General features: G+C 34.8%; 1 protein-coding gene across 1 annotated transcript; it reads right to left on the reverse strand.

Annotated features, from left to right (window-relative positions):
- Window positions 1–3,022: 3,022 nt before the first annotated feature.
- On the reverse strand, window positions 3,023–4,664 carry LOC136986831 (uncharacterized). The gene is made up of 2 exons (XM_067284452.1): window positions 4,420–4,664; window positions 3,023–4,134 (listed from the first exon to the last, which is right to left on the reverse strand). Exons 1-2 carry the CDS (start codon window positions 4,587–4,589, stop codon window positions 3,093–3,095), a joined length of 1,212 nt encoding a protein of 403 aa, XP_067140553.1. The 5' UTR covers window positions 4,590–4,664; the 3' UTR covers window positions 3,023–3,092.
- Window positions 4,665–19,420: the final 14,756 nt, after the last annotated feature.

Consider the following 19,420-nt stretch of genomic DNA (forward strand, 5'->3'; position numbering starts at 1 on the left):
AATATATAAAAATATTTATAACAATGTTTAAAATGTTATCAATTTAATACACCTAAGTACTCAATAAAGACTAAACGTAGTACAAAATAAAAAATCGCATCTAAAATACTACAGTAGAAGCCGTTCTTCATGTTAAGCCTTAATGCTCTTCCTCTCTCCTCCGCGGGGGAATTTCGAAAAATTCCTTCTTAGTGTGCGTTTCCATGACGTAACTGTGTACCAAATTTCACTTCTTTAGGTTCAGCGGTTTGCTCTGGGCGATGATGAATCAATCATTCAATCAGTCAATAAGTCAGTCATAGACAACTTTGTTTATAACTGACTGATTGACTAATTGATTCGTCATCTACATTTGTAAAAATCGTGGTCGTGGGGTTGCTTTATACTTCGATTACAGACAAAACACTTTCTGACTTATGAAAAGCTCCATTTCCGCTCCACTCAATAATTTTAATGTCGACCCCATTACTTTTTGTCTGGATAACTCTTCTAGTAATCCATTTACTTTCGAAAAATTAAAATTTCTTATGAATAGAGAATTAAACCTCATTATTATTTTGTATTTATCAATTATTTTGCTATGTAAACTAACTTTTTAAAAAGTATTTATTTCTAAACACACATTATTTATCTTCATTTAAATTTTTTTTTTAGCTTTTTAAGAATTTGTCTTCAGCAACACATTTAAATATCTTTATGAAATAAATACACTGAACTCCCAAGTATCTTTGCTAATTTGTGCACGAAAAACCGGAAAACACGGATGATCCAAAGTATCCTTCTAAGCCAGGGGTGACCAAACTATGGCCCACGAGGTCAGTTCATCCGGCCCGCTGCCGCACCGTGCCACAAATGAGCTAAAATATAATTATTTATATAGAAATATAAATTGTAGATAAACTTACTATGTAGAAAAAATTAAAATAAGTGTAAGTAAAATTGCCAAAATTGGTCCAATCTGATTTTTGCATCTGACAGAAATATAATTTTCAGGAAAATCGGTGAAATAAACAATTCGGCGACTTTTTGCCACTTTGTATATCGGAGCGCTTTTTCAGTAAGTACTGTAGGCCTACAATACCAGCCATGAAGTTTCTAAGGAAAGCGGTTACGAGCTTGCTGCAGCGATCGTGTTTGTGTATTGGTAAATAAATATGTTGGTTGTCTTTATTTTTTGTGTATTCAGTGTATTGTATTGAACAAAATGGGTTTTTTTTTTGCAACTCTCTCCGCCCTGTGGGCACTAAGAGGGCTCTCTTATAGCAAGCCCATTATGGGTTCGGCCAGGTCCAGAATGGGGCGGCCGGGTGGTGAGGGACGGGGACCGATATATCCGGATGCACCACCCCCCGAAAAATTCCTAGGGATTTATCGGTCCGTCCGGATTCGATCCCGGGTCCCCCAGGGCGGCAGACTGACCGCTCGGCCATCCGGCCACTATGAACAAAATGGTTATGCCGCCCGCGGTCGTGATTTTTCTCAGTTATGTGGCCCGCTGTCAAAAAAGTTTGGTGACTCCTGCTTTAAGCTATAAAAATTTATTCAGATATTTTAAATGAATTACAGTATACTGTATATACATTCCATTATAACGAGATGCAAGTGTGAGTCCCAAGTTTTATAAGGTTATAGGTAAGTTTAGTCAATAAACATAAAATGTAGATTTCTTCTATCAATATTTTCAAAAATATGGTGTAGAAATTAAAATTTTATAGTTCTTTATATAATTCTTACATTTTTCAAATCACTGTACAGTACTTTAATTTTAAGACTAGATATACGTATATAAAATTACTGAACAAGTAATTTTATATATTTAAATTAGTTTACATTCATTTAATTTAAGATAGTTTTATTAAATAAGAATATTTATACGAAGATTAGCTCTATAAAATACAGTTGCTTATGCAATTACTGATTTTATAACATTTACTTTACACGGATACAATGCTTTTCCGCAGAGGAAATAAACAAATCAAGAGTCCGAACGATTACAACACATCTATCGGCAAACTTGTTTATTACCTCTACTTTTATAGGTGAGAACACCTTTAAAAGTAGAGGTAATAAACAAGTTTCAATAGACATTCAGAGACCATATAATCTATTGATTCTGACATTACTAACTTTTAATTCATTGTATAAAAACAAAACACAGAGACAGTCTTTCCAGTTCATTTACAGCACTATCAGCAACGACAACGCTCCTGGTTTATATGAAAGGTAGAATAGATCGTTAGGAAAGGAAAAAAATAATTGTATAATTAGTCGCCATTAAAGAAAACTGGGCGAAAGGCACAAAACAACATTGAAAATTTCAATACGCTAAAATCCATGTTCAAATATGACACAACACGCATGCTTGCTTGAATAAAAAAGTTTATGAAATGGCAGTGTTTGGACTTAAGATTTGCGATCGCGTTCAGTTTTATTAATATTAAGTAGATATAAGTCTTCCTAATAACAGCCACTTGGCACTAATTTCTACACTTAGCTATTCGTCGGGCTATTCAATTATTGGTGTTCTTTACACAAATGTTTTCTTTTAGACCCTACGGGTGACTGCCTAAAAACTGCACGCCAACATCAAACATAGCGGGTATAGTACGCCGTTCAAAGGGATCCTACTTTCTTTTACTGTCTATCTCCTCTCCCTCCTTCTGCTTCTCCTTACCCTTACCCTCTTTTCCGCCAGCAAAACACGATGTGTACGGCATACATATGTACAGTACAGTACAAGTACAGTACATATGTATGCCGTAAGTGCCACATTAACCAACTTGTATCAAGAGAAAAATGAAAGACTAAGCTTTGTTCTAAATTTACGTTTAAATTTGCACGTTTCTCTTTATTAACGAGTAAATTTTTTCTCTTTCACTTATGAAACAATCGAAAAAAATACTACACTATATAAAATGGTGCAATCGAATAAACTAGATTCTATCAAATGATTTTATTTCTTATATAAAGTAATCTATGTATTATCATAATTTTTTTTTGCAAATTTTGCTCATAATGAAAACTAAAATATTAAAAAAAGAAATTATAGAAATTTTGAAAAAAATTTGCTTTGGGACTGCTTTTAAACTTCTTCAAAAATAAAGATTTATATTACAATAGAGATATTCTATATCTTTACTCAATGAAGTAGTTCCTCTGAAATTTATGATTATTCTTTCATCCGGTATATAACGACTTGCCAAATTACTAATTCGTATGTTACTTCGTACGATATCATCATCATTAATTTTCGCTATCACACGAACTATAGAAGATTTCGGTACATAAAAGACTCGATTCAATTTAACGTTTCCGTTCTGATCACAAATTACGTTCCGTTGTTTTTCGGGTTTCCAACTACTATAGTCAATAAACTTCTTTATGCTTATTCTTATACTTTCTTCGCTGTTATAAGAAATTGGGAGTACAATTCCAGTGAGGAAACAATCTTCTACAACAAATATCTCCGAAATGAACTGGAATTTGTTTTCCATATTCATTTCTTGATCGAGAATGAAAGAATTTCGATTACAATATATAAACCAAAAAGTATGTTTTTCATTGTTCCTCGAGATATGTCTTCTAGAAATGCTATCTGGAATTATTGATTTGTCAGATGTTACTTTGTAGTGTTGAATGGAATTTACTTCTTCTTCTGATAGGAATTGTTTCGGATATACATAGCCCTTTAAAAATTCATCATCCATTGTAAGAAATCTGATGTTGAGTAAGAACGGAGCTACGACTTGTCGCAGGGATGTGTTCGAGTTAACTCTACGTCTTGCCCATTCGCAAACAATCTTAAATATAGTCATCTCGTCCAAATTTTTATATATAGGGCGAGAAACGAGTCTACGAATCACAATTTCATCACAGTCCAAAGCGTTTTTATTTTGATAAAATACTGTGTTCCAATCATTGCTAAATTTCTTCCAACAATAAAATTGTAAGCTATGGTCTCTATTTTCGCAAGCAAACTCGTAAATTGCACAAACATGTGGAGTTCGAAAAGGATGGTTCATATAACTTCGACAATAAACGTTTAAAGGAGCTATGTTCAATCTTTTGCTCATTCGATAAACGTTTATTGCATGCTTCAAAGAGTGAAATTTTGGCTTTTGTTCATTCATAAATCTATATATAAGGAGACCATAACAATTAAGATTAAATCAGAATGTGATATTTTAACATATCTTTAATAATTTTATATTTCTATAATAAAGCTTCATTGCAAGCGATTAAATATTAAGCTTTAGGCATAATATACTGTAGACGAATCCACTTGTTGTCGTCATTTTAGGACTCGTCTGTACTGATAACAGTGTAAGTGATTTCAAGAAAAGTCTACATGGAATTGTTATGACTATTAAAATAAAATTAAATATATTGTAAAATTCAATGATTAAAGAGAAAACTTACTCGCCGATTATCTTTATATTTTCGTATGCATAAGGCAAGTAAAGAGTGATAGATACATTGTTCGAATATGGCTTCAACATTAATTTTATTCTTGGGCTGTACTTACGAAACTTTGATCGTGAAACGGATATTTGTCTTCCATCCACATAATGTATTTCAATCGACTGCATTATAAATTCTTATACCAAATTAATTAAATTTTATTGAATACACTTTTGGATGAGAAGAGAAGAAACTATTGTCGGTTCAGATATTGTTTCGTAATAAACATTTGCTTACGTGATTAATTGTAATTCATTTCAAATTACGTAATTAGGAAATTGTAATTACAGAATATTTTTCTTATAACACGGTATTTCTAAACAAGGTTCGAGAATTGGGGAAACACCCGTACAGCACGTTTTCGCTTTAACACTGTTCGAAAATAGAAGACATCCCGTGAAAAACATCAAAATTCTTAATACTACTTAACAGCTAGACAGTCAGCGCGAGAAACAAACACAACGACAAGCTAGACGAGACAAGTGGACCGACAAAAGATAAACGAGCAAGACCCCAAATTCTTTTATTCTAATATTTTATTATTACAGTACTAGCGGGTGGGCCCGGCGTTGCTCGGGCAAAAGTAACGATAGCGAACATTAAGATTATTACGTTATAGTCAACCTTACCCGTTTTCACAGAATGCAAGAATTGGATCCCCCTGTTTCTGGACTAATTAGAAAATTGTTAGATGGTGTAAAAATATGTTCGATTTCCCGCAAAAACGAAAAAAAACTGCATCTGCGTCTTGCACGTCGCTTTCTCTTAACAATTCCATTGTTACATAACACTTCCATTGTTGACACTTCCATTGTTACTTGACACTTCCATTGTTACTTGACATTCCATTGTTGATGGAAGTGTTAAGCCTTAATCCTGTCCCTCTCCCGTGTGGAGGAATTTCGAAAAATCCCTTCTTAGTGTGCGTTCTCGTGACGTACCCTAACTGTGTACCAAATTTCAACTTTCAACTTACCGTTTGGGCTCTGCACTGATTATTATTATTATTATTATTATTATTTTATTTCTGCACGATTTACATCGGAGTAAAAAATACCTCGTCCCGTAACCCACAGAAAAGAAGGTATCTGTTTCCACACCTTTATTGCATTAGATGCACTTTAAGTGCAAGTAGTTCCTCTTCTCCTCCCTTTTCCTCTTCTTAAAAGGTTTCCAGATGAGCATTGTGTACTAGTCTCAACAGTCGTATTGGGTAACTCTAAATTAACTGATAAATGATGTCTATCTGATAATTGCTGCGTGTGTGAAGATTGCTGTATGTCTTGAGATTGCTGCATATTATGCTTGACTGGATCTGGTGTGTTGACCACAAAGATAGTATTATCAAGCACTCTACTGAGTATGAGGGATGTGTGTATGGCTGCCTGTTTCTGAAGAATGCTGATGTCAATGTTGGATTCTAATTGATCTATGTATTTCTTTATGGTTTTTGCTACTATTCCTGTTGCTGCAATTACTATTGGTAGTTGTCTGTGTATTCCATAGACGGCTAACTTCAGATTTCAAAAGATGATATTTACTTAATTTTTCAATTTCTTTAGCACCAATGTTGTAATCTGATGGTACAGTTATATCTATTAAGAATTATTATTATTATTATTATCATCAACTCGTCTCGATTATACATATAGATATGAATTCGGGATTATCCTGTTTTCTGGAGTCTTCACAATCCGCTAAATAATGAAACACCACTTAAACAGGTAGCGTTAACAGGGTCCTTCAGAAAACAAAATAATTGAATAACGCTCCAACTTATATTAACATTTACAATTTCAAAACCAAGCATCGCTTACTATTATTCTGTATCGATCACGTTTTTGCACCAGTATCAATCTTCGTCCTAGTATCGCGCAACACTAGTGGCTATGCGAGTTGTTACATGTGGAGAGGTCAACAGCAGAAAGCACAGAAAAATGACTTATTTTGTGATAGCACCTTGTTTGTGCTTTTGTTGGTATTTTACTTTCTTAATACATGCTTACCCCACCAGTGGCGTAGCGTAGTGGGGACGGCAGGGGCGGCCCACCCCGGGCGGCAAAATTTCACAATAAAAAGTAATATCTTGTAAAAATACCTAAATAAGGGGGCGGCGAAATTTTCCTCCTCCCCGGGCAACTGACGCCCACGCTACGCCACTGTACCCACCACAAATAAGAAACAATAACAGTGGTTGCACTGTATCATTGTCAGTCTGAATGAAGAGGGTACAGTGTACAGTACATGAAGTAATTAGGAGCATAGAAAGAGTACTCTGATAGAAAATTTATAACAATGTCTGCAACATTTGAATCAGACCGAATTTGGCATAAACACAAGAAACGTTCGTTAAGATGGCATTTTTGTTAAATCTTGGCATTAATTTTTTGCCGTAGGTGCTAGTATATAGCTTCTTTTCAACATTGTATTTTAATTATTATTTTCCGTCTTCTTTTTAGTCTAAATTCGGTTAGTCCCAGTTGTAAATTAGATTAGGGTTTGTTAGCTTTTGATAGGTTTGTTCTAGGTTATGGTAGATTAGTTTAGTTAGTGAGAAAGTTCAAACACGCTCTCACAGCGAGTATTATAGAAGGTGATCAAATTACAAAGAGTACGTATATACAGGTACTCCTCACTTTACGACCTATCTGCTTAACGACCACTCGCACTTACGGCCAATCGAGTTTCGACCTGCAATTCGGGGAATTCCCTTTCTCAGCTTGAGTGTCAGTCAATGGCGATTGGTGACATGCGCACTAAGCGTATTATAATAGTCTTATAGTACTATAATAGGCTAATAGCGTACTATAATAGTCTTTTTATAAATAAATTTGAAGTTTGTTGCATAATTTATAATTTTACAACGATCCTATATTTCCGGCGCAAGTTCCTCGCTTATCGACCAATTCGCTTAACGACGTAGTCGTCGGAACGGAACTCGGTCGTAAAGTGAGGAGTACCTGTATATTAGAATACAGGTATTTGTATCGCTCCGTTCTTATCTTTTTGGTCGATTTTCGCCAAATTTCTATTACTTATTCTCTAGGGCTCCGAAGGAAATATTGATTACCGTTAACTCTGGAAACCCTGCCCTCCCCTGGTTTCATCCCCCTTAATATAGAGATTGCGGCCCTCCCCTGGTTTCATCCCCCTTAATATAGAGATTGCGGCCCAAGTTATTAGCGAGGTTGAGGCCGAAGTTTTCAACACGAAAACGTGTACGTCGGACGTTCAGCGCCGCTTTCCTGTAAGCTTAGAAGTTTGACAACGGCGTTTGGAATGTCGAGCATGGTTCTACTGACTTTCCAACGCCATTGCCAAACTTTTAGGCTTACAGGAAAGCGGCGCCGAACGTCCGACGTACACGTTTTCGCGTTTAAAACTTCAGCCTCAACCTCTCTTATGTCTCTTAGACTCACGACTAAGCGGGATCACTTTGACGCTCAAGCAGGTCTCGTTCTCATTCTCCAATCTTCTTTGGTATCGCTGGTTTTGAGCGCGATCGTTCAAACTTCGCCAGCCTCGGACACGACTACGAAGTCGTCCACGATGCATTTTCGGTAAAATTAACGGGGATACTATAGATTACCCCTATGGAATTTCGGGATTTTGAGTATATAATATCTGAACTGAGGGGACCGAGACGAGTTCAACGATATAGGGTATCGTTGAACTCGTGACTTTTGGACCGGAGACGAAAAATAAAAAAGTTATCATACTTTTTTCGGCGATCGCGCGATATAGGGAGTCACGTCGCTCTCCGCTAAGTCGGCCTCGCTATCGCGATCGGGAGTCCCGTCACTTGCCGTTAAAATTGCCTTTAGTAGACGTTTTCCCCCTTTTTTTACTTTGTTCAAGAACTACCGTGAATCGATCACTAGTTTAGCACATGGCGGCGTGTAGTGGCGCCCATACGAGAGGTCAGTCGGGCCGCCATGTTCGCTGCCATAAGTAACATTAACCGAAATGGCGATCGCGCGATGATCGGAAGTCGCGTCGCTCTCTCCGCTCTCGTATCGCGTGTTTAACCCTACTGGAGATGACCGTAATCCGACGTCATGGTATGCGGACTTTACCGCAAGATGGCAGTACTAGCAACTATGGTACCGTCTTCGTGAGAGCATTAAAAAAGTATAACTTAAAAAGTATGATAACTTTTTTATTTTTCGTCTCCGGTCCAAAAATAGGGCACCGTTGAACTCGTCTCGGTCCCCTGAGTTCCAATATATAATCAAAGTCCTGAAATTCCATAGGGGGTAATCTATAGTACACCCAATTAACCTATCCAATTTCGAAATTTCTTTTCGTAGCGTGTCGCCCCGGGTTGAATTTTTGTGAATGCCCGAACGAAAATTTCTCGGTTTTGAAAAAATAATACTGGCTATTGGATAGTCCGAAATTATTTTTTTATTTTGCACAAATAATGTATATACAGTAGAGCGTCGAAAAGTGGAACCAACTGGGGACTGGGGTCCTTCCAGTTAATGATTTGTTCCAGTTTCCGACTTTGCACGAAAAAATACATTAACCTGTCCGATGTTCAAATTTTTCTCCGTTGCGTATCGCTTCCTGTTGAATTTTTCTCCGTTGCGTGTCGCTTCGTGTTGAATTTTTGTCGATTTTAACCCTAACGAAAATTTTTATAATAATCATCGAGGCTATCGTATCGTTAAAAATTATTTCTGCATTTTGTACAAACAAAATAAATATATTAAAGAATATAAAAAACATGAAAATTATACTTTAGAAGTAAATTTAGTATCAAAAACATTCGATTCAGCACGACACAGTCCGACTGAAATTCGTTCCACTTTCCGGTCATTCCACTTACCGACGTTCCACTTATCGACGCTCTACTGTATATTGTTTTATATATATATATATATTAATAAATGTAAAAAAAAAGAAATTATATTTTGAAAGTTAATTTTAATAGAAAATTATAACAACTAGTGCCATCTACTTTCAAAATGGTTCCGATGCTGAAACGAAATATCTCGGTGTCAACCGGTCAAGGTCAGCACGTGGCAACCAGAAATATGTGGGGAATAACACGGGACAGGTAAATGGGTTTTTCAAAGATTCGTTTGTCAAAATTCGATATAGAAACGTTCGCTTTTCTAACTTCCCAACGAGCAAATCTCGCACTACTGCCTGTGTGTAGAGTTTGTTTGTTTAGTTAGTTATGGCAACGCAACACTTGGGCGATCTGCCTAGGGGGACGCGGGTGTACTATAGATTACCACTTATGGAATTTCGGGACTTTGAGTATATATTTGAACTCAGAGGACCGAGACGAGTTCAACGGTACCCTACTTTTGGGCCGGAGGCAAAAAATAAGAAAGTTATACTTTTTTCAGCGATCGCGCGATGATCGGGAGTCGCGTCGCTCTCTCCGCTAAGCCTATCGCGTGTTTAACAGGCAGTCTGGCAAGTCGGCCATATATACCTTCAACAAAGGCAGATGTTAATCTACGAGCACACTGATCGTCTACAGTTCGAGTTATTCTGTGCCAAATTGCAATCCCTACATGTACTCCTTCATACATCTAAGCTGGTTAGCTTAGTGGTACGAAGGAGTACAGTACGATTTTATAAACAAGGCATAGTCTTGTCAATAATTACGAACTCTAATAAAACTATAAATTTTTAAAATGTCTTAATAAACTTAAAATACTCAAAATTAATTTTATTATTTCTTAAAAGTTGTAGAACACTTTTTTTTTTAAACTCTTTTCGCCCTGTGGGCACTAAGAGGGCCTCTTTAAGAAGGCCCATTATGGGTTCGGCCAGGCCCACAATGGAGCGACCGGGTGGTGAGGGACGGGGCCCGACATATCCGAACGGACCACTGTCGCACATATAAATATTATACATTGTACTTCAGGAAACTAATTTAACTGTTTATAAAGATGAAATGAAAAACGGGATGTCTCAGCCTGTGTATCAGTGTTCAGCGAATTATCTCCTCGATGAAAAAAAAATCCAGCGACAAGTTGCTTAACTTTCCCGACAACGATAACAATTTTTGTAGCGCCGTCTGTTATGAAATTATATTTAAAAAATGTTTTAAATTATTAATTGTTATAAAATGGCAAAAAGCTTAAGGTCCACTAAAAGCCAAGCGGTTCCGTTCCCCGAACACTGCGAATTCAGTCGCGGGTTCGCTAATCGCCAGATTGGGCTGGCAACCTGGAGTTTTTCGGGTTTTCTCTGCGTTTTTTGTAACGCCTATATAGGGGCCAGTTACTCTTAAAAAGACCTCCAAGAAGGCAATCCCCATAAACAGATCGCCCAAGTATTGCGTTGCATATCTTAATAAATCAAACACACAAGCAAAAACCTTAATTGTGGGGGAGGGGATAGGTTTTATAAAAAATACGTAAATACGAATAACGAGTAAAATCATCATTAATTAAAAAACCGACTCGAGATAAGACATACGACTCCTCTTTATCTCCACCAAAATTTCGATCACCATTATTGAATAGCATTGATTCTCCTAATACACAAATTAATTACAGGAATCTGCGCTATTGATATAACTTACAGAACGATTCGGCATAAAATTTTAAGAAACTATAATAATGTAATTCGCAATGTAAATGGCGAATATGGATGTGATGAAGACCGTGTATTTATACTGTTTGAAATCAATGGCAGTGAACTGAATTTTTTCTAATTAATCACAACATAAAATTTAAAAAAAAAACGAAACGGTTAAATTCACTTTTGAAAGGTTTACAGTTGAAATTTTGCTAACTAATCAATAGCATGCTCTCAGTTTCCGATCGTTGAATGGAATAATCCAAGAAAATACGGTATGACTCGTGTGGATTGTTGAAAAATAAACAAATAAATAAATGTAAAATTGAAATTTTTAACATAACCAAGCAATCGCCTTAAATATTCGGATTATAATCTTTATATATACAGGTAGACCTCGCCTTACGTCGGTAATTGGTTCCAGGAGAGGCGACGTAAGTCGAATTTACTTGTGTAGTTACGACGTAAGTCGAAACTACAGTGGAAAACGCCAATAATGAGACTTATAGACCGCTAAATAAGACAACACAGAAACACAGATGTTTTCATGTTTCATTCTCTATGATTTATGGTGATTATATTAACATTTACTGTAAATGTACATATTTTAATATGATTTTATGTGCTTTTAACGCTTTTCTAGTGATATTACGTCTTCAATATTTGTGGCGGACGGATGTAAAGTCGAATAAAATGACTTAAACTTAATTTTTATTTTTCCATATACTTTTTTGACAAACGATGTATAACCGAGAACGACGTAACTCGAAGTATACCTGTATATATATATACTTAGAAATTACTAACGAAAAATTCGAAATGTTCTGTTTTCTGGTGTCTTCACAATTCGCGAGATAACGAAACACCACTTAAAGGGGTAGCGTTAACAGGATTCTTCATAAAACAAATAATTGAATCTTCCAAGAAACGATCGTTGATTCAGCATTTTTGTTAATTTTGGCATTAATTTGCTTCCGTAGATGCCATATTAACAAACTCATATCAAGAGAAAACTGTAAGACAGCTATGTTCCAAATTTAGATTAAAATTTGCAGTTTTCCTTTATTAACGAGTGAATTTTTTCGCACTCATTTACGAAGTAACGAAAGTTTACGAAGTAAAAAATATTACACTACAGTATATACAATAATGCAGTAGAATGAAGTAGATTACATCAAATGATTTTATTTCTTTATACAGGTAAATATATTGTCATATTTTTTTTACAAATTTTGCTCATAATGAAAAGTAAAAAATTAAAAGAAAATTATAAAAATTTCACATAAATTTCCTGTAACACTGTTTTCAAACTTCTTCAAAAGTAAAGTTTTGCATTACAATGTAGATATTCTATCTCTTTATTCGGTGGAGCGGTTTCTGCAGAACTTATGGCCATTCCTTCATCTAGTATATAACGTCTTGCGAAATTACTAATTCGTATGTTACTTCGTAGGATGTCATCTTCATTAATTTTAGCTATTACACGAACTATAGAAGATTTTTGAACATAAAACACTCGATTCAATTTAACTTTTCCGTTTTTCTCACAAATAGCTTTTTGTTCTTTTTCGGTTTTCCAAATACCGCTTTCGAAAAAATTCCTTACTTTTATTTCTATTTCTACATTTCTGCTATGAAAAATTGGGAGTTTAATTTTAACGAGGAAACAATCTTCTTTGACCCATATCTCCGAAATAAACCGGAATTTCTTTTCCATATTCATTTCTTTTTCCACAGTGGAAGAACTTCGATTACAATATACGTACAAAGAAGTAAAATCTTCATTCTTCCTCGAGACATCTTTTCTACAAATGCTATCTGGAATCATCGATTTGTCAGATGTTGCTTTGTAGTGTTGAATGGCATTTACTTCTTCTTTTGTTAAGAATTGTTTCGGATATACATAGCCCTTTAAAAATTCATCATCCATTGTAAGAAATCGGATGTCGGGTAAGAATGGAGCCATGATTTGCCGCAGAGATGTATTGGAGTTAACTCTACGTCTTGCCCATTCGTAAACAATTGTAAAGATAGTCATCTCGTCCAAATTTTTATATATAGGGCGAGAAACGAGTCTACGAATCACAATTTCATCACATTCCAAAGCGTTTTTATTTTGATAAAATACTGTGTTCCAATCATCGCTAAATTTCATCCAGCAATAAAATTGTAATTTATAGTCATCAATTTGGCAAGCAAACTCGTAAATTTCACAAACATATGGAATTTGATGGGGATTAGTCATGTAATTTCGGCAGTTATTTGTTAAACTAATTATTCTCCATTTTTTGCTAATTCGACAAACCTCCTTCGCAAAATTCAACGAGTGATATTTTGAAGATTCTCTTTTAATAAATCTGTATGTATTGAAATAATAAGAATTACGGTCGGTTCAGAATGTAATATTTTAAGATGTATTAATAATATTATATTTTTACAATATTCCCTCAGGGCGTACTATAGATTACAACCTATGGAATTTCGGGAATTTGAGTATATATTTGAACTCAGGGAACCGAGACGAGTTCAACGGTATCCTACTTTTGGACCGGAGACAAAAAATAAGAAAGTCATCATACTTTTTAAGTTTCCATACTTTTTTAATGCTATCATGCAGACGGCACCGTAGTTGCTGGTACCGCCATCTTGCGGTAAAGTCTGCAAACCATGACGTCGGACTACGGCCGTCTCCCGGAGGGTTAAGTTTGTTGGAGTCAGAATCTCACCACGGAAAGCAATCATTCTAATGTACTGCTGGGCGCACCAGATGACACTAGATAAAGCAATTCACGAATCGTCGTTTGAAGATGAAAAGACCTCTCCGAATACCGTAGTAGATTAGTTTAATTACTGTCGTGAAGTCATCATGAATGCATTAGACGCACAGTACGATTCAAAAAGTAAAATTGGCAGATCCGGTCATATAATAGAAGTGGATGAAATGAAATTAGGACGTCGACAATACAATCGTGGCAGGATGGTGGATGGACGATGATTGTTGGGCATGATCGACCGAGAAGGAGACTATCGATTACAGATATGACCTGAAAACTGCCCAGACAAACCAATATTGGTTGCTCTCATACAGAAGCATGTGGAACCCGAAACTACAGTCATCTCGGATCTTTGGAAAGGATATAGTGGATTAGAAGAATATGAATACGAGCACCAAACCGTGAATCATAGCGAGAATTTTGTAAATCCCGAAGATGGTGCCAATACACAAACTATAGAATCTAACTGGCGACCACTGCGAAGGCGACTCAGCCGTGGAGGAATAAGAGATGATCATCTAGCTTTGCATCTGTGCGAATATCCGTGGCTCCGTGACGCGCAGCAGCAGAATGTGGACCCCTTCTTCAAGTTGATCGAGAACATTAAGCAACAGTATCCTCTGTAGATGTGTAAGTTGTTAAAGTTTAATTATCAATAAAGATGATGAGATAATGGCATAAAATGCATTGTAACGGCAAGCGACGCGACTCCCGATCGCGATAGCGATGGCCGACTTGCCTGACTGTCTGTTAAACACGCGATAGGCTTAGCGGAGAGAGCGACATGACTCCCGATCATCGCGCGATCGCCGAAAAAAGTATGATAACATTTTTTTTCGGTCCAAAAGTATGGTATCGTTGAACTCGTCTCGGTCCCCTGAGTTCAGATATATACCCAAACACCCGAAATTCCATAGGTGGTAATCTATAGTATCCCCCAGCCTCATTGCAAGCGATTAAATAGTAAGCTTTAGGCATAATATACTGACCACAGTGTAAGTGATTTCAAGAAGAAAAGTCTACATGTTATTATTATGTGTATTAAAATGAAATTAAATATATTGTAAAATTCAATGATCAAAGAGAAAACTTACTGATCGATTATCTTCACATATTCGAACGCATAAGGCAAGTATAACGTGACAGATACGTTGTTCGAAAATGGCTTCAACATGGATTGTATTCTTGGGCTGTATCGTCGTAACTTTGATCGTGAAACAGATAGTTCTCTTCCATCCACAGAATGTATTTGAATCGATACCATTATAAATTCTCATGCCTAATCAATTAAATTTCATTGAATACACTTTTGGATGAGAAGAGAAAAATCTATTGTCGATTTAAACTATTGTTTCGTCATAAATAAATATTTGTTTATGTGATTAATTGCAATTCTTTAAATAAATTAAATTGTATTTTTACTCCTTCTTATCGTTTATCTATTTCACAGAGATTATTTTCTACCTCAGAGCCAGAAACATGAACATGTTTCGCGTCGATCTTTTACTTTATAAAGCATATTGTCGACTTGTACTATATATATAATTCATAATAATTTTTAAACACGACTTTATTTACACATCTTATTGCATTTTTTACACTTTACGCAAACGAATTTTATAGTAATATCCTTTATTCCGGCTTTGTTATTACAATGTTTTTAAAATTTTTGTCATACTTTTACTCTTAGTACGTGTTGTTTCATATTTGCCCATGGATTCTAGTATTTTGAAATTTTCAATGTTGCTTCATGCCTTTCGCTTCGTAAGTATATTTTTGAATGCCACGTTATTTTGCACGCTATCTTATTTCAATCACTCACGACTTATTAACTAAAGTAATAAAAATATAATTTATGTATTGATGAAAGTACATAAATCTACTGTATACATTGTATACAAAGATGGTTGCTTGTAGGTTATAATTTTGTTTATAAAATGTATCTAAGATTTGTATTTTTAGATGCTTTTAAATAAATTTCTAACTGTAATTTGGGGTAATTTAATAGAGTTATACCCGAATTGAGAAGCGATACATTAGACAATTATTACAATATCAAATTATATATAGTTTCATCTGTATAAAATTACCTGTTACTTCTATATGTATGCAGAAATAGAAATATGTTGTAACAAGCTCATACAAGGATTTTTCCAAGTAATTTTAACTTAAATTTATTACTTTCAAGCTAATATATTTGATTAAAATGTACTGTACTGTACAGTACATGTATTCTGTACAATAGTGTATTGAAGATATATACATGTAATATGGCTTCTTTCAGTGGCATAAATGTTCTTACATTTGACTGACATTAAGGTTTTTAGAGTAAATATTACTTTAAAACAGTATTTAAATCAAAACTGATGATAAAGAAACTTTCATTTTTTTTATTATTAAAATTAATTTTTAGGAGCAATAATCCCATCTTTGGCTAGCCATTCACTGCTTAATTTTCTAGAACGTTTAAAGTTTAATTAAATTATTTTTTAAACATTTATATAAGTTTTTGCCCCTTTATAAAATTCTATACATAGGATCTCTTTAGACAATAAGCAATATATATAAAATATACTTCAAAATTATTTTGTATGGAGCATTATCTTCATATATAAACCCAGTAGAAAATTTTAAAAAATCGAAAATATTTAATTTAAATATAATTATCGTGATATTAATTTTTTACACGCGGTTTACTTGTCATGCAATACGTACTCATCAAATAATAAATTAAAAAAAACGTTTATCACTACTTTTATTGTATTTTTTAATATAAAGAGTTTGTCTATTGTTCAACTTACAAAACGCTGTTAATGTATTTTAACAATACCAGTAGTGTGTGTGTGTGTGTGTGTGTGTGTGTGTGTGTACCATTGTTGCAGAATGGTTAGCGTAAACAAACATTTTTGCTAAATCGTCGTCCATTGGATCAGGCAGTTCTTGCTTGTTGAACATTAATTTTTGCTTATACTTATGCCTGCTTAATTCATGTAAACCTTTATAATATTCGCTGGACATTTTTCGGAACAGAAATGATTGTGACTGATGCACACGATGTTTTTCGCATCGACTATTAACCAACCACTGGCAACACAACTTCGACGTTCTACCGGACGTTGAAGAAGGCCCAATCACGTGACTTGCCTCAGGCTTTATTTACTTTTAGACACGGTCAATAGTCACATTTTATCGTGCTCGAGAGACCGATTGTATAAAATCTCTAAACACGAATAAGCTGCTCGCAAATTATCGCTTCACCAACAGGGTGGCTGCGTGGAATTTTTCGAGTTTTTCATCACCTGTCTAAGGCGAGGAACACACATGCGTGAAATTGTGTGGCAGAAAACTGAACCAGAAATCAGCTTTCAGTTCAGTTTCTGTTATACGCTTTAATGCCAGAACACACATACGTAAAAATTCTGGCAGAATAGGAAACACCACTGTCACTAACAGTGCTAATTTTATTAATTTTTTCCTCTCATATCTATCCCTTTGTGTACCTTCCATTTTTTCTCCGCTTTCTCTGCTATAATATAGAAAATTTAAATTAATAGACTGTATTACGAATTCAACTAAAGCAGTGTTTCTGAAACTTTTTGGTCCGCGACCCCCATTTTGCACTTAAAAATTTCAAAGGACCCCCTGAAAAATGCGTATGTGTAGAAAAACATCCCGGAGGGGGATTAATTTAAATTTAGAAGTTCATTTTTTTTTGTTTAATTGCATTGAAACACTCATAATTTTAATAACAGATTTATTTTTAGTATTATTAAAAATTAATAACTTATCTTTGGTACATATGTTTTGACATTAGTAAACTGAATTAGTCAAGTTAAACATATTTTAAATTTAATGCGATGGATGAGGCTGCTTATTTTGGCACAATAAATTAAACCTGGGTTTAACATCAGTCAGTGCATGTCTCATAGCAATTTCTATGTTGTTAAGACGAGAGCGCTGCTTTGTTTTGATGTTGGTCATTACCGAAAATGTCATTTCGCATAAATAAGTAGTTGCAAACAGTAATAGAACTACCATTGCTAATTCAGCGAGTAGTGGATGCTCTGTTTTCACACTAAGTCAAAAAGAATTCAATGTTTGCTTGCTAAACTGGGTTCCGAACGTTGTTCTATTACAGTTCAGGCTGGGAGTGGAAGCTCGGGAGATTCCCGAATAGCGCACAAATTTTTGAATGTTATATTAGTCTCGTATTAAAATATTCATATTGTTTTTATTTATATGTGCAATTTATTTAAGTAAAAATTATTTTATACATTTTTTATTTCTACTATTTCTAAACACGAATCCATAGTAAATTTATAAAATATTTGAAAAAAATTGATCTGTCATCAATTTTTCTGCGACCCCCAAATATTTTTCACGACCCCCTCGGGGTCGCGATCTCCACTTTGAGAATCACTGAACTAAAGAACGTGAAAGCAGAATACTAAATTGGAAGGAATGATTGCTAAAATCGACAGAATGTATACCTGGGTAGAAAATTTGGACGAAGCTATTGTTAATTTAGAAACAAGACTTGAGGATTTAGAGAAAATATTTGCATACGATACGGGCAAGGTTTTATCGGTTGATTGAATAGATCTGGAGAATAAATTGGCCGAATTTACATTAAGTCAGGAGCGGTTTGAGTGTTTTTCGAGGCTCAATAATTTAATAATTTCTGGCTTACCCGAGTCGGAAAATGATAACTTGCAGATTAGAGATGTAGTATTAGAGTTTTTTCGAAATAAATTAAGTGTAGATCACGTTTGTTTAGAGCGGTGATATAGATTGGGGCAACAACAGAAAAATAGAACTAGGCTGATTTATTGTAGTTTTTTGGACTATGCTGATAAATGTAAGATTAGAAGAGCGGCATTTAAATTAAAGGGGAGTAGGATATTTATAATGGATGACCTTCCTCCTCTAACTAGAGGTATAAGGAAAATAGTTAATAATTGTGCTAGAAGGAAAAAAAAAAGGATGGGAGCTTCAATTACTTATTTAAATAATAGAAATGCGGTAAAATTGATAACAAAATTTATAAATATAATATAGTTTCTAAGAAAATGGAAGATTTTAACTTGACTGGGAGTAGGTACAGTACTTTCGTGGAATTGTGAAGTATTGTATATAAATCTAGTTCTTTTTGGAATTATTTTGCGTACTTTTGATATAATTTCCTTGATATAATCGTGGAAGATTGGTGTTGGATCTTTGTGAAAATGCGAGATATATAATTTTAAATGGAAGAGGATCATCTGTGTCTAAAGGTGATTATACTCATGTGGGTGAAATAGGATTTTCTGTAATTGATTTAGCCTTGGTTAAGTTGACTCGGTTATCTGTTGTAACAAGTTTTTTTGTATTAGATAAAGTAGATAGTAATCATTTTCCAATTAGCGTAGTTTTAGATTGCAAATCTAAAAAGAAACTACGAGAATCGTTTAAATAGTCTATGGGAAATAGTGCCGTGGAATTGTCTTATCCCTCAACTACGTCTGAAATTACTGATTGCAAAGACACATATTGTATGTATTGTCTACAAAATAAGTTCTATTCTTTATTGTAAAGCTTTTTTTTTTAAACAGAAGATTAATAAGAATTTGACGTCTGGTGACAGTAAACAGTTCTGGCGA

The sequence above is a fragment of the Centruroides vittatus genome, unplaced genomic scaffold, assembly GCF_030686945.1.
Source record: "Centruroides vittatus isolate TY-2023 unplaced genomic scaffold, ASM3068694v2 contig_1215, whole genome shotgun sequence".
NCBI lineage: Eukaryota > Metazoa > Arthropoda > Arachnida > Scorpiones > Buthidae > Centruroides > Centruroides vittatus.